This window comes from Corythoichthys intestinalis, chromosome 22 (genome assembly GCF_030265065.1).
Source record: "Corythoichthys intestinalis isolate RoL2023-P3 chromosome 22, ASM3026506v1, whole genome shotgun sequence".
In the NCBI taxonomy this organism is placed as follows: domain Eukaryota; kingdom Metazoa; phylum Chordata; class Actinopteri; order Syngnathiformes; family Syngnathidae; genus Corythoichthys; species Corythoichthys intestinalis.
Window position 1 is genome coordinate 17,719,629 of NC_080416.1, and position 16,565 is coordinate 17,736,193.

General features: G+C 40.1%; 2 protein-coding genes across 2 annotated transcripts in view; one reads left to right on the plus strand and one right to left on the minus strand.

Moving 5' to 3' along the window:
• nt5c1aa (5'-nucleotidase, cytosolic IAa) overlaps positions 1–8,721 on the plus strand; it is a 35,865-nt gene extending 27,144 nt beyond the window's left edge. The window contains exons 6-7 of the mRNA XM_057827511.1: positions 7,237–7,421; positions 7,497–8,721. Of these exons, the coding sequence (XP_057683494.1) occupies positions 7,237–7,421; positions 7,497–7,853 (542 nt within the window). The 3' untranslated portion in view covers positions 7,854–8,721. The remainder of the gene's footprint in view (positions 1–7,236; positions 7,422–7,496) is intronic.
• Positions 1–16,565, minus strand: part of tmem54b (transmembrane protein 54b) — a 186,899-nt gene that overhangs the window by 23,229 nt on the left and 147,105 nt on the right. The window contains exon 5 of the mRNA XM_057827513.1: positions 8,384–8,464. Within this exon, the coding sequence (XP_057683496.1) occupies positions 8,384–8,464 (81 nt within the window). The remainder of the gene's footprint in view (positions 1–8,383; positions 8,465–16,565) is intronic.

Sequence of the window (16,565 nt, forward strand, 5' to 3'; positions counted from 1 at the left end):
TTTTCGTCTTTTTCTAGTTTTAGTCGACAGTTACTCGAATGTTTTAGTCAAAAAAAAAAAAAAAAAGGTTTCCAATACTTTTTAGTGAACATAGACAAGCACATATTGTAGCATCTACAAGGACAACGCCAACATTGTGATGATAATACACACTCAGCAGGAAAAGCAGTATACAGTACTATTTTCAATTAAACCTACCAAAAAGGCATGAACTGTATGTAAAAAAAATGCCCGAGCATTTAACATCCTCGAGACTTACGTACTAGAAAAGCCAAGTGGCTCTGCTTTAGACTGGACAGTGTTTTGAGAGGACACTCACCATTCTGAAGCTAATGCTAACGTGAATGCTACGCTAACACTAGGATTACATTTAGCGTCTAATGATCACTCAGCACAGACCCTTAAAGTGCGTACGACAGGAGAAAAAGTCTTCATTAGCATTATTATGTGAATTAGAAACATATTTTGAGACGATTCGACTATATACAACAATTTAGCAAAGCGCAAATGACAAGAAATGAGTCTTGTAATCTGCCGGTTAGCCACGCCTACCATTATAGGGCTCTAGCGTTCCCAACAGGTGGATGACGTCAGTGGTAGAATGGGCTTATCGGTTTTACTATTCAGCCCATTGAGGGGCATTATTCAGAACGAGGAAAACGCGATGAAGAGAGAGAGTTTCAGTCTCTCTACTCCAATATTTTTACAGGATTTTTTTTAAAATCCAAGTTTTTTTCCCGAATAGCTAAATAAATGGCATGGTCATGACTAGGGATGGGAATTGAAACGATTTTTACGATTCCGATTCCATTATCGATATTGCTTAACGATTTGATTCTTTATCGATTCTCTTATCGATTCTAATTTCGGGGAAAAGAAGAACAAACATTTTGATTGGCATCAAGTTTGTTTAATCAGAAGTCACAACCTTACAAACTCACAACGAGGTCAAAAGAGGCCCAAAGCCTCAATGTTAACTGTGGCAATAAGTGGCAAATGCACAAGAATGTGTAACATTTTACTGAAACATTTTTCTAATAGAAATAAAAAATATTGGTATATTTTGGCATATAGGTCATTGTTCTGCCTTTGGCAATGTCCCCAAATTTTTTCCTGTGAGGGCCAAATAACTTTTCCCTTCTCTGATGAGAGGCCGGGGTCAGTTTGTAACAGAAAAAGTGTGACGATTGCAGGAGTGCGTAAATGTAAAAAAATTATTGTTTTTCAGAAAGCCACAATCAAATAACCCTCTGTGGATTCTTCACGGAATAAAAGTAAATAAAATAAAAATAATAATATAATATAATAATAATAAATAATAATAGCACTATTAATTAAATAGATAATAACCAAATAACCCTCTCTGAGTTATTCACTGAAAAAGGCCAGGAAATAAATAACACTACTGAGGGAGAAAAAAACAAAAAAAATTCAAAATGCTCTCTGGAATTGTTCAGGGGGCCGGACCAAATATGGAGCCGCGGGCTGTAGTTTGGGGACCCCTGTTTTTATTTACCAGTATGTTGAAATGCATGCCTTTTAGTTTTTATGGTGCTTTCACGCTCAAGTGGTGGCGCCCTTGCGCTTCCTCACGCGAAGAAGAGTGCGCTCACGTGAAGAAGAGCGCGCTTACACGTGAAGAAGAAGAAATGCCGCATCCAAGCGAGTGAGCGAGTTAGTGAGAAAGGGAAACACTGCCACGAGCCCACGTTCTTTGTTAATGTATGTAAAATATCTACAGAGCCAACGCCTGTATGTATCATCTTCTGTGTTGTTGTTGTGTGTTTCCACTCGCGATCGGACACTTAAATCCAGTTGTGTAGTGGTTTAAACGATGTGCTAATGCTAGCGAACGCATGCTAAGTGTTTGTTATGACTGTGTTAGCAGCTAATCATCGCTGATTTACGTTGATGCAAACCTGTTTGTTATTGGGGACGAAATTGATTTGTTTCATTTCTATTTTTAGTTTCAAGTGATGGTTGAATAAAGTCAGCAAATTATACCAACGTCTTCTGCATCGTCATTTGGGAGTTTAGCTAGCTGTATAGCCAGGACTGAGCCTTAGCGTCTTGGTGAGGACAGTGCAGTCTATTCCCTCCCGATGCAGTTATTTCCATCTCGCAATGACTGCAAGTCGCTTTGTTGTAATTTTTCCTCGTGAAGTGAAGACACACTTTCGAGCGTTCGAACCTACGTCATTGTTATGTTTACAGCGGCAATGCTCGTGCTAAACTATCGTAACCTTTCATTTTCACCCTTTTTCCTGGTGAAGTGTAGCCAAACTTTGGAGCGAGTGGTTCTTGGCGCCATGCTAGTTTGAAGCGTCTGGACAACAAGACACGTCACGACGCAATATGCGTCTTTAGGGATCGTTAAGGCTTTTTCATTGTGATGTCGAGGCCTCGAAACACTCAGAACCGGTTCCGAATTGGAATCGGATTTCGATTCCCATCCCTAGTCATGACAATTAACAGTCTTGTGCTTAATGGAATATGAAATAATAAAAATGCATTTATTCAGGACAACATGGCAAAATTACTCCATAATGGTCAAAACTGTCGACTTCACCTTTACTGTCGCACCTCCCGAATGATATTTTATGCCACCTAGGTCAGGCTTATGTCGATTCCCTTCCCCGGCTTTGGAGAATGTAAACAAACCAAGAAGCGTGAAAGCTAGCTGACATGGTAACCCAAACCGAGTGATGTTTCAAAGTCTTCGAAGCGGAAAATTAAACATAACTAGCCCGGATCATTTCACATGACGACTGGGTTGTCCATTGTCTTCGCCGATCGGCAACCCACCCGGTGGCTAACAAGTTAGAGCTCGTCATTCCCCTGCTGAGGGGCAGAGGGCTCGTTTGTAGGGAAGCAGCTGGACAATGACCGCTGGACAAACCGGCCGACGTCGGGGGAGGGTGTAGCTGCCAAATGGTCAACACGAATATGGCAAAATAATGCTTTACTACACGGCGAAGTAGGACTCATAGGAGAGCGGCTGCAGTTGTTATGCAGTTAACATGACAATATGTGTATGAGGAGAGCTTTTAACATGCCCATCCATGAACAAACGTAAGTAGTCCTTTATTTAAAGAAAGTTTGTAGTGTTTACTTTGTATTCGCTGCATTCGCGGCTATTTTTAACACAAAGTTGCAATTTCTGATCGGTCAAAAAATTTGACAGAATACCGGGCACATGAAGTAATAAGCAATAGGCCGAGTATAGTGCTCTCCCGGCGGGGGGATGTGCGACAAACTGCCGGTCGTCGGCCGAGGGGACAAGGAGCATATCAGCCACAAAATGCAAGCCACCTACGTATTAAAATGATCCCAGTATTTGACATAATACAAAACACGATGTTTACTCACTTCCTCGTAAGTCCCCTGGTCCCACAGTAATCGGGCTTGTTTTGGCCAAATTCCACCGGTGAATGGGAACCTTTTTGAAACCCCAAAAAGACGCACACGACTCTCCCTCGTACAACAAGATTTTTCTGCAGCCATTTGGCTGGCGTGATGCGAAAAATATTAATCCGCAAAATCAGCTGAATCCTTAGTCCTTCTCATACAACAGTACGGCTGTATAGTGAAGAGGACTCCTTCTCCCGTACACGTCACAGGGCCCTCTTCCTCAATGCAAGACCGAAGCCGGAAGTCTGTCCTTTTCGTACCGCGGGATTTAAAAAATTTAATAAATATATCAATTGCTTCTTCACACACCCAAGAGGTCCATTTCATTCAGGAGCATAAAATACCGCGTCTATTATAAAATAAACATGCTTTTTTGTGTCACAGGCACTTTAAAGGCTAAAGTAACATTACATAAGATAAGAAAAAAATCTTACCAAGCTTCCAAACAAGCAAGATGGCACACCCTATAAATTGAGACTAGGGCTGTCAAAATTATCGCGCTAACGGGCATTTTTTTAGGTTTTTTAATTAATCATGTTAAAATATTTGACGCAATTAACCCAGATGCCCCGCTCAGACAGATTTAAATGACGGTACAGTGAAACGCTCACTTGTTAATTGTGTTTTATGGAGTTTGATTTTATAGGCTTCAGCACCCATGAGCATTGTGTAAGTAATGATTGACATCAACAATGGTGGGCTACTAGCTCATTTTTTGATTGAAAATTTTACAAATTTTATTAAAACGAAAACATTGAGAGGGGTTTTAATATAAAATCTATAAAATTATAAAATATAAAATTTCTATAACTTGTACTAACATTTATCTTTTAACAACTACAAGTCTTTCTATCCATGGATCGCTTTAACAGAATGTTAATGTTAATGTCATCTTGTTGATTTATTGTTATAATAAACAAATACAGTCCTGTATGTTGAATGTATATATCCATCTTGTGTCTTATCTTTCCATTCCAACAATAATTTACAGAAAAATACGGCATATTTTATAGATGGTTTGAATTGCGATTAATTACGATTAATTCATTTTTAAGCTGTAATTAACTCGATTAAAAATTTTAATCGTTTGACAGCCCTAATAGAGACACATGCTCCAGTGAGGAAGGAGAGGTGGCGCAAATCTCACTTGAGTGACACGGTCGTGTCACTCATGTGAGATGTGCTCCGAAACGATGCAAACTCACGTACAATTTGAAAATGTCCCACATTGTGAAAATATGACAGAAACGATGTCGCATTTTTGTCTTGGTGTCGTCTCGTCAGACGAAAACTGGCATTCGCCTTGTTAAGCCACATTTTTAGCCCGTCATCGTCACAACAAAATTGTTCTTCAACAAAATATTTTCGTTATTGTCATTGTTGACAAAAACAACACAGGTGGCACCGAATTAACATTCGTTCATTCAACCCTTCCCCAACCCTCCCACTTCAAATGGATGGGACTTCAAGAGCCGTTGTTGGCAGCCGATGAGTTAATGATGCCATGCTATTGTTCATTACCAAATTAGACATATTGCATGTAGCGTGCCATGTGGACGCTGCGCCTGTCTACAGCCTTGTGACGCACCCTGGACCAACCCTGCCTCGCCCTTAATAGTGTTTAGTGTTCTTCATGTGGTCTTACACCTTACTCAGAATGGAAGGCAAAATCAATTTTTTAGCAGATCCAGATTGAAACTGGATGGCTCTTTTGTAGTTTGAACAGTCCAGTCACGAAGCGATTGTTTGTAAGATGGATTGAAACCACATATGGGAGGCAGTTTTATAACAGATTTGGACAAGTTGCTTTTCAGCATGAACAGCTCAAATGGGATTTGACTGTCCATGACGTCACTCTATGCTGGCTGACTCCTTCGTTGCCACAGCAACCTGTCAGGTGTGTCAATAATGTGGCCAAGTCTAAACCGGTCAAGATCTGATTTGGACACAAGCTAAAAATAGTGTGAACGGACAGACCTAAAAATAAGATTTGAGGAGGAATCCAATTGGAATCTGATATGTCTGCAGTCTGAACACAGCCTTAGTGAATATGTGCTTTTATTGTTGGAGCTTTTTTTCTGTCATTTCTCTTCCTTTGAAGGGGAATGAAAGGTCAATGTTGTTTTTTGGTGGCAAATCAAGAACAGGGATGGGAGCAATATGTCACTCCCCATATCTATCAACAACCTTGAACAAAAGGCGACTCCTTGTAAGGGAAATAGTACAATACTCGTCCCAGACTTCACAAAATAGAAAAAGCACAGTGCTATGGGGTAACAAATGATCATGTGTGAAGATGTGAAATGAACTGATATCGTAATTTTCGGACTATAAGGTGCACCTGACCATAAGCCGCCACCCACCAAATTTGACATGAAAACAGAATTTGTTATATATCTACACCAAAAGATATTAACTGGTAACACTTTATTTGACAGAGGCATCATAAGACTGTCATAAGACCAAATGAACCACCATGAAGCTTTGAACTAATTGCCTGCAAAGCTTCATTGCCTCAAGAAGCTTCATTACACCATCACGGCTCCCTTGTGGGAGACAGTCTACTTCTGCTGCCACCTGCTGTCAATACATTGTTGTCCAACATGCCCCCTAGCATGCATTGCAACACTACATAAGTAAATAACAATCAAAATTCATGTTCTGTGCTAATTATTTCTTCAGTTACTGTTCCAGTTGTTTCATTAATTGCTAGTTATGGTATTTGGGAACACTTTATTTGACAGTGGTGTCATAATACTGTCATAAGACCATTATGAATATGACATGACCTTGCAATGAGCATTAATGAATGCTTATGACGGATGTCAGTTTGTGTGATCCAGCAAATGATCTCACTTTTGAATGAATGTAGAAGAGCTGGACATAAATGGAGTTAGTGAGATAATTTGCCGGATGACACTTAATGACATCTGTCATAAGCATTCATTAATGCCTATGATAGTGTCATGTCATAATTATGACTGTCTTATGGCAGTATTATGACGCCGCTGTCAAATAAAGTTTGACTTATCAGCCCAAATAAATCAACAAATAAGCCGCACTGGACTATAAGCCGCAGGGTTCAAAATGAGGGCTAAAAGTAGTGGCTTATAGTCCGTAAATTACGGTATATGTTTACGTGCTAAAGGGAAATATTTCTACAACTTGTATAATTACAAATAAAGAAACTCTCTCATTTGCAATAGAGGAATCGACAGTGTTAGGTTTTGTGTTTGTTTTCTCCTATTGTGACTTGTCCCTGTGATTGCCCATTGATTTCACCTGTTGTACCTGCTCCTAGTGTATCCTCCAATCTGCATCCTCCTGCGCTCACCTGTTCCTCGTTGTGTCGTTACCCCTTGTCTGTGTGTGTATATGAGCTCCTGCTTTCTTTTCACTCCTTGTTGCGTCATTGTCAACGTCGATTTCAAGTCCTGTCCAAGCCCTCGTGTACCAGTCCCTCCGATTAAGTAAGTTTTGGTTTGAACATTGCCTTTTGGATCCCTTTTGGTTGTACTTTGTGCTTTTGTTAGTTATTATTAAAACGTTTTTTGAGTTCTCCGCCACCTGCCTTGCTGAATTATTGTTTCCCTGCATTTGGGTCCACACCACCGGCCAGCCCGTTTTTTCCTGACAGCTGGGCAAGTAAAAAATTATTCAGAGAAATCCTAATTAAAAGAAAATACATGGAAAGTCAGGGGGAAAAAAAGCAAAGGTAATTTCACAATTAGTGACTGAATGGCTATTTGTCTAAGTGTCCTATTTTTCCATTCTGCTGTTTAATATTCATTGTCAAACACAATGTATATGCAAAATATTTGTCAGGCATTGCAGCGGCGACGATGTTTACGCCAGAGAAGCGGACGGAGGTGTCGGAGTCTCAACTGAGGGTGGCGTTTGACGGCGACGCTGTTCTCTTCTCTGATGAGTCGGAACGTATTTTTAAGGCCCATGGGCTGGACAAATTCTTTGAGCATGAACGTGAAAATGAGGACACACTGCTCGATCATGTATGTGCTTTTTTAATTCGACTAATACTAAAACTAATTGAATCAATCTGAATCAATTTTCTTCTTCTGTGGAAGGGTCCACTGAAAGGTTTCTTGGAGGCCCTGGGGAAGCTTCAGAAGAAGTTTTACGCTAAAGGCCAGCGCCTGGACTGTCCTATCCGTACCTTCTTAGTGACGGCCCGCAGTGCAGCCAGTTCCGGCATTCGAGCCCTGAGGACCCTCAGGGCCTGGGGTCTGGAAATTGATGAGGCCTTGTTTTTGGCAGGGGCACCTAAAGGGCCAATGCTAGAGAAGATCAGACCACACATCTACTTTGATGACCAGATGTTTCACGTTGAGGGTGCGGCAGAGATGGGCACCATTGCGGCACATGTGCCTTATGGCATTGCTCAGAAGCACAACACCAGACAAAATTCGGGTGTGAGGAAGTAGACGAGGAGAAGTGGGAATGAACTTTCTAAAAAGTCTGCTCTGATCTCTTTTATAACCTAGAGAATCTGCTTAACGTGTGCACACAATTTATATAACTCATTCTCACTGACAGCTATTGACCTCCAACCCATTTGAATTGAAAGAGCTGGTAGTACTCATCCCCTGTTCAAATGGATTGGATGTCTATTGCTGTCAATGGCAGCCAATGAGTTAATTGTATTGCTCATATGTACTGAGCGTCCAGCAACTTTTCCTGTCTTATAAATTTGTGCTTCTGATGAGATTATAACAACACCGTACTTATAAATATGACACAATTTAAGTGCTCACAAAGGGTTGTGTTTTTAGTTCAGTTTGTTGGGTTGAAAATGCAGGAGTGGCTCATTTGCAAGGCTTTTAAAGCAATTTGTATAAAGCGAGGCACAGAGAAACCTATTGCAATAGTTGTATTGAGTTCATTTTGTCTACACTTATAGATTAGTTGAATTTTTCTTTTATTCCAGACAATAGTTCGAGGTTGTTTTAATTACCTGAGATGTTCCGGCGAACACTTCCACCTTTATCAGAGAGTCACTGGTGTTGGTGTGGCGCAAAAAGCACTCACAACAGCCCTGGATGAATACAGACACAGACTTTGGAAACGCTACGTAGATGACATTCTGGAAAAATTAAAACAGGACATACAGTACACAACAACTGCAACATCAAATTCATCCATGAAGAGGAAACAGATCATTCCATAGATTTTCTGGACATAAACATACAGTGGTATGAAAAAAAGTATCTGAACCTTCTGGAATTTCTCACATTTCCGCATAAAATCACCATGAAATGTGATCTGATCTTTTTCAAAATCACACAGATAAAAAAATGTCTGCTTTAACTAAATCCACCCAAACATTTATAGGTTTCCATATTTTAATGAGGCTAGCATGCAAGCAATGACAGAAGGGGGACAAAGAAGTAAGTGAACCATGCTGCCTAAGGATACTTAAAGAGCAATTGGAACCAATTTTTATAAAACAATTTAAGTCAGGTGTGTCCCAATCACTTATGAGTGGTTTAAAGCTGCTCTGCCCACTATAAAACACACACCTAGTATGAATTGTCTTGATGAGAAGCACTGTCTGATGTACATCATGGCTCGGTCAAAAGAGCTGTCTGAAGACCGGTGGTCAAGGATTGCTGATTCATATAAAGCTTGGAAAGGATTTAAAAAAAAAAAACCATCTCTAAGTTCATTAATCGTCATCAAAAGTCAGAGAAGGTGTCTACAAATGGAGGGGTTTGGCACAGTTGCTTCTCTCCCAAGGAGTGGTCGTTCACCAAAGATGACGCCAAGAGTTCAGCGCAGAATACTCAGAGATGTAAAAAAAGAACCCTAGAGTATCTGCTAAAGACATACAGAAATCACTGCACAGTCCAATATCTATGTGCACACATCAACTATATGTAAAACTATGGCCAAGAATGGTGTTCATGGGAGGACTCTACGGAGGGAGCAACTTCTGTCTAAAAAAAAACATTGTTGCTTGTTTAATGTTCGCAAAAAGGCACTTGGACAATCCACAAAAGTTCTGGCAAACTGTTTTGTGGACTGATGAAACTGAAGTTGAATTGTTTGGGAGTAACACACAACATCATGTATGGAGGAAAAATGGAACAGCTCACCAACATCAACACTTCATCCCCACTGTGAAGCATGGTGGAGGGAGCATCATGATTTGGGGCTGTTTTGCTGCCTTTGGGCCTGGACAACTTGCAATCATTAATGGAAGAACGAATGCAAAAGTTTATCAGGATGTTTTGCAGGAAAACCTGAGGCCGTCTGTCAGACAGTTGAAGCTGAAAAGACGATGGATGCTGCAACAAGACAATGATCCAAAACACAGAAGTAAATCAACTTCAGAATGGTTTCAGAAGAACAAAATACATGTTCTGGAGTGGCCAAGTCAAAGTCCAGACTTGAACCCCATTGAGATGCATGTGGCATGATAAAGACAGTGATTTATGCTATATTCCCCCTTCTGTCATTGTTTGCATACTATCCTCATTAAAATATGAAAACCTATAAATGTTTGGGTGGTTTTAGTTAAAGCGGACACAGTTTTTTCATCTGTGTGATTTTGACAGATCAGATAACATTCGATGGTGATTTTATGCAGAAATGTGAGAAATTCCACGAGGTTAAGATATTTTTTCATACCTCTTTACATCACTCAGACAACGGTGACATCAAAATAAAAGTACACAGGAAACCCACAAACACCGACCAATACCTCCTATGGACATTTGAACACCCCACTATCAATAAACTGTCAGTAATCAGAACATTACATGAACATATGACGATGAACACGGACCCGGATGACAGAACACAGGAGGAAAAACATATACAACATGCACTAAAAAGGTGTCAATATCCACAGTGGGCAATAGCAAAAGGTGCAGGACAGGTTAAAAACAAGAACAACACAATACAGAGGGGAAAGAAAATACAAACAAAACAACAACACAGAGATTTGGTGTTGCTGTACATGAGAGGAGTCATGTACAACATAAACACGCCTGTCAAACCACACACAACACTCCGCCAGATACTGGTCCACCCAAAGGACAAAATCCACCCAGAAAACAAATGTAACTCCATATATGAAATTCCATGCAAATCATGCAATAAATCATACATCGGGGCTACAGGTAGGAGCTTTATTACAAGAAAAGCAGAACACAGGAAGGAGTTTTAGAAGGACACAACAATAAGACATACAATGGCAATAAAAGAACAAGCACAACGGGAACATCACAAGTCAGCCATCACCGATCATTGCAAAAGGGAAAACCACATTATGGACTGGGAATAGGCCAGAGTCATCCGCACCGAAGAAAACAAACATCAGCGCTGGATCAGGGAGACCATCGAGATGCGGAAGTGGGGCCCAAGGATCATCAACAGGGAACGAGGGGATTACACACTCTCTACTACCAGGACCAGCATCCTGGAAGAGTGAATGGTTAGCAGAGGGCATGACTAGCCTGTCAATCTGACAGATAAGTCACGCCTTCCTCCATCAGCAGATAAAGACGCGTCACACCAACACCAGAGACTATCTGATGAAGGCGGAAGTGTTCGCCGAAACATGTCGGGTAATCAAAACAATCTATAACTATTGTCTGGGATAAAAGAAAAATTGAACAATATTTTCAGGAATTATAAATAATGATTTAAAACATATATTTGTTGCTTTTGTCATTAAATCAACTATAGCAGAGGGGTGTGAGTGTGAGACGACTGACGATAAACACTAGAAAATGGTGAAATGGGCAGTTGATAGAAAAAAAAAAGCCTGATTACACCATCACTGCCACTATGGGGCGCCGTTTGTAAAGCAGCACATGCTGAAAATTACGACATTTTCTCACATTTAGCGCCACACAGTGTTTAAAATGGTGTGAAATTTTTATTAAATTAATTATTATTATTTTTTTTTCTTTTGCACATTTACAACATTATTTAGCAACCCAAATATTTATTTTTAAATAAGAAATGTTGGACCTCAATGTTTAAATCCAGAAATAAATATTTAATTTAAATCTTAAAATTATATCCTATAGACCCTACTCACCAACATCACAGAATGACGTGTCGCTGTATCCGGCCGCCATATTGTCCGCCATTGTTTATCCGTATTCTCAATGGTTTCAATTTGTCGTGCAATTTATAGCGCAATTCATGGAAGCCCCGGTGCTTTCAGACGCTGTAAACTCATTGGATGCGTTGCATAAAAGGCGTTATGTGGAAAAGCTTCAGTCTATCCATTCGCCAGAACCATATTTGATGCCTAAATCGATATTTTTCGACCCGCTGTCTTCGCCGTCTCTGCCTGACATCTGCTACCCTGATATCTACAACTATCTTGTCCACAGAAACTCAGCCTATTCTCACGAAACTTTGAAAAACTTTAAGAGCAGCACTCTAAGCAACATGTGTGACCCTTTACTTCCAATTTTCTAAAATGGCGACAATCAAAAAAAAAAAAGTTGACTGCGATGGCCGGCGCTTCAAAGATAGGTGGAGATTGGACTATTTTTTCAATAAAATACGCAACAACTGTGTCTGCCTCATTTGCAAAGAGACAGTCGCTGTTTTCAAAGAGTTCGATGTAACGCGATATTACCAAAAAAGACGCTGACATGTACAACATTACAGGGAAGATACGCAGCCAGAAATTATAGCAACTTGAAGCTAGTTTAATTTCACAGCAGCAGTATTTCGCAAGAGCCCGAGTGTCGAAAGAGAACGCCACAAAGGCGAGATTGTTGAAATTATGAATTTAAAAAATTATAATAAAGCAAATGTGACATACAGAAGGGCTTGCTAAAATGTGTTTAAATATATTGTTCTACGTAAATCAGCCAAGGTAGCCCCCCACATTTTTACCACACCAAATCTGGCCCCCTTTGCAAAGAGCTTGGACACACCTGTATAACTGATGATCCGGAGACGAGGCCAGCTTCTTTCTCTTGGTACCAGCTAAATATTATTCAAAAAATAATGATGGCGGAAGAAATAAGCATCTTGAATTTGAAACTGTATGTTGTCGGCGATTAGCCTCGCAATGATCTTAATTGTGGTTGTCAGCCCAAAACCCTCTAAATATATATTAAATGCATCTTACCAGATATAAAATGACTACTACATAATCTGTGGTGATCCATTGGTGCCCAGTTTTCTCGTCGAATTGCAGCAGTCCATCTCGCTCTCCTCTCCGGGTCTCTCGTAATACGGTAAAACTTCAAGTCTCTCCGTCTATCTTCTCGGTTACTGCAACCAACCGCCACACACGCCTTCACCATTTTGATTATTAATGTTAACGAGCAGAAAAACACGCCATAATAGGAGGAATTTAAGTAGCGGTAATGCTTAAACCCGACGAGCTGACGGACAATATGGCGCGGAGGCGTGGTTGTGAAGTCATGTGAGTAGGGTCTATATCTTAAATGTTACATCAGGAAACGGTCAGAACTAAAAATTTAATCTGCAAATTCACATGACTGGAGACCGGAAGTAACAAAATAAAAGCTGGTGAAGCAGCTCAGATTGTTTGTTTACGTTGCTTGAAAATGAATAAAACCTACTCAACGGTGGCAGTCTGCTCTTGGACATGAGTCATTGTGATAATAACAATATAGAGGTAAAATACATATTTAGGAGAAACTATTTAGAGAGTATTTTGTGTGCTCCAGCTTTTATTTTGTTACTTCCGGTCTTCAGTCATGTGAATTTGCATATTTAGATAAATATTTAGTTCCAACCGTTTCCAGATTTAGCATTTAGGATATAGGATATAAATTTAAGATAAAACATTCAGGTCCGAAACTTATAGAAAAATTAATAGTTAGGTTGCTAAATAATGTTGTAAATGTGCAAAAAAAAGTGACAAAAAAATTTAACACCACGTTTTCAACACTGTATGGCACTAAATGTGAGAAAATGTCGTAATTTTCAGCATGTGCTGCTTTACAAACGGCGCCCCATACTGCCACTATCTACCACGTGATGGCAGCACTGCAATGGAAATGTTCTACAGAACCTGATGGGCTTTATCCCTCATTATTTAGGATGAAAGCAGGTTGACTTTTTTAGTCTTCCTCATTGTGTTCCTCTTATCTGCTCACAACAGACACACTCTCCCATATTCATTGAGCTCTGTCTGTGATATATGAGTTCATAATATTCCCGTCTGCAATTGATCCTCCAGCAGAATTCAGCCGATAAAAGCTACAACACACTGGGCGGTGGTCTGCTTAGCCCTTTAGTGCTAAAAACCACTGACGGGACCAGTGTTGCATCCAGGATGCAGGAAAAGATAAATGTGCGTCAATGGCATTAAGCCAGCTGGCTATCTTTGCAAACGGGAGCTCTTCTAATGACACACATGAGGGGCGGCCTTGCCAAGTGTACGCATCAACAGACAATATCCATCAGCTCCGAGGGATCATGAAGCACAAGGCGACTGCTTTGTGCTTCATTATGCTCGAAAAGGTGCTCGAGGGAGGTATCCCAGCATGCTTTCAGCTGCGGGACACTACCCGATCTAACAGGAAATGTGGCTCAACCGGACTGAGATGTTCAGACGCGGCACATTTACAGCATGTTCAAAGAGTTTGTTGTGTTAAAGCAGAAATGTGAAGTAATTTCTTCACTTGCCACATAGGGTCACAATTAAAGTATTTAACATTGTACAACAAATAAAGCATTAAAAAATTATTTATATGCTGTATATTTGACAAAATAATCACATTTCCGAAGTTCGAGCCTGAAAGGGGACGAATCCGGAAGTGATACGTCACACCGGGAACAGCGATGGCAGCTCCATACATACGGCCGCCATACAAACAGCGATATAAGCGATAGATCGAGTGCAAGGGAGGAGATCCAAGTTTTTGAAGAGTTGGAGGAAGAAGAGGAGGTTGGAATTTTATGTTGGACCTAACATGTATTAGCCAGACGCTAATCAGGATGCAAACAATGTGCCTAGACTACCTGACATGGAATGGATACAAGACCCATCGAGATTACAAGATTGGTAAAATATAGGCTGTTATTATTTTCATGATTTGAAGATGCATTTTGGTAGATCTGGCAGCTCTTGTGCATATAAAATAATAATATAAAAACGTTGGGGGGAAAGAAGGAGATGAGTCGTTGATGGCTTTCTCCACTTTATTGTGGCAACAATAAGAAAACAAAATAATAGCGGACTTCCGCCACATTCGACCGCAAAGTTTTGCTTCTCGCTGATCTCCTCCTCGCCTCCTACTTCTCCAGCGTCTCTTAAACAGATCGTGCATAGTGTCTTCATATGAGCTTTTTGTTTACAAATGTATTGAACACACGACGTGCTGACAAATTTGTTTCTTTATCAACACATGGAGCTAACAGTACAACACAGTTCAGGGCTCTCGGCAGGAAGTGGCGTCTAATGGCGATATAGACACTATTTCAAGTCCAAATACTTGAAGTACAGTAGGCTATGTCTACTTGACCAGTTGTCTCAGGTTGTGAGCGTTAGATTTAATTGATTAAACTCACTTTATATGGTTTACTGCTGATTGTTATTTTATTTTCTTGTTTACTGTTTATTTTTGTTGCACTTCAAGTGTAGGATAAATCTGTTGCTGGTGAGGTGCAATAAATATTACAAGGTTCTATAACACTATAACACATTCAACTGACTCGAATACTGCTCAGAAAATTTGAAATTCTTTGACATACAACAACTTCTTTTTAAAGCAACAGAAATAATTACTTTCCCTAGTAACTAGTAACTTTTACTATAGAGTAATTCAGTTACTAACTCAGTTACTTTTTGGAGGAAGTAACTATAACTAATTACTTTTTTAAAGTAACGTGCCCAACACTGATAGTAGGTGAACAAATACAATCATCCCTTGTAATGCAGTGGCTGGAGGGCAGAAGCTCCAAATACAGCAGGTGGATAATCACGGGGTTGGCCACGAGGAAATCTATTTTACAAGCAATACAGTAGGACTTGTGTTTCCATGGATACCTGATCCAGGACGGGGGAGAAAAAAGGTGGTGAAAAATGAAGTCAATGTTATAAAAAAATGTCACAAGAGCACCGAGATATCATCTGAGGCGGCAACAAGGGAAGCAGGAAGGACGATAAGAGCAAGGACACGATGTTAGAAGAGCATTTGTGATTTACAGTCCACATTCACAAGAAGCTGTGAGGCAATTCGCACATAAAAAGAGGTTCAAAGCAGATGGGCCACAGGAACACACGGCGAGTCAAAAGAAAGTGTCACTCAGCGGGAAGCCCATTTGGAAGCAAAGGACAGCATGCAAGGCAATAAGATCAGAACGAGAGATACTCACAGAGACGACTTTCGATTTTTGAATTGACTTGAACCCGATCATGGAACAAGTAATTTTAAATAGTAAAATACAACATTTATTTTGTTCCCATTGTTTTTTTTTTTAAATGAAAACAGAGCTGAAAACAGAGCAGATTAAAGTGCTTGTGACAGCATAAAAAAAATCAAACAGCATTATTATGTGAATTAAAATCAGATATTGAGACAATTCGACTAGATACAACAATTTGGCTTTTAAGCTACCATTTAGTCCCGCCTCTCATTATAGCGCTCCAGCGTCCCCAGCTGGATGATGAAGTTGGCAGGGTAACGATTTTGATTATATACAACAATTTGGCTTTTAAGATACCATTTAGTCCCGCCTCTCATTATAGCGCTCCAGCGTCCCCAGCTGGATGATGAAGTTGGCAGGGCAACGATTTCAGCTGATTTAGAATTCAGTCCATTGAGGGGAAGGATTCACAACGAGGATAATGCAACAGAGAGCAGCAAAATGTCATCATTTAAATCTATCTACTCCAATATTTTTAGAGGATATTCTTTTTATCTACGCATTTATGCCCAATTGCTAAATAAATTGTATGGTCATGAAAGTCTTATACTAAATGGAATATGAAACATTAAAAATGCATTAATTCAGTACGACAGGGCATAATGACTGCATAATGGTCAAAACTGCCGACTTCTCGCACCTTCCGAACTGTATTTTATGCCACCAGAATTAGTCCGGCTTTTGTCATTTCCCTGCCCTGGCTTTGGAGACGGAGGAAAGAGCGTAAACAAAAAAGCAGGGGTGACAGCTAGCCGACA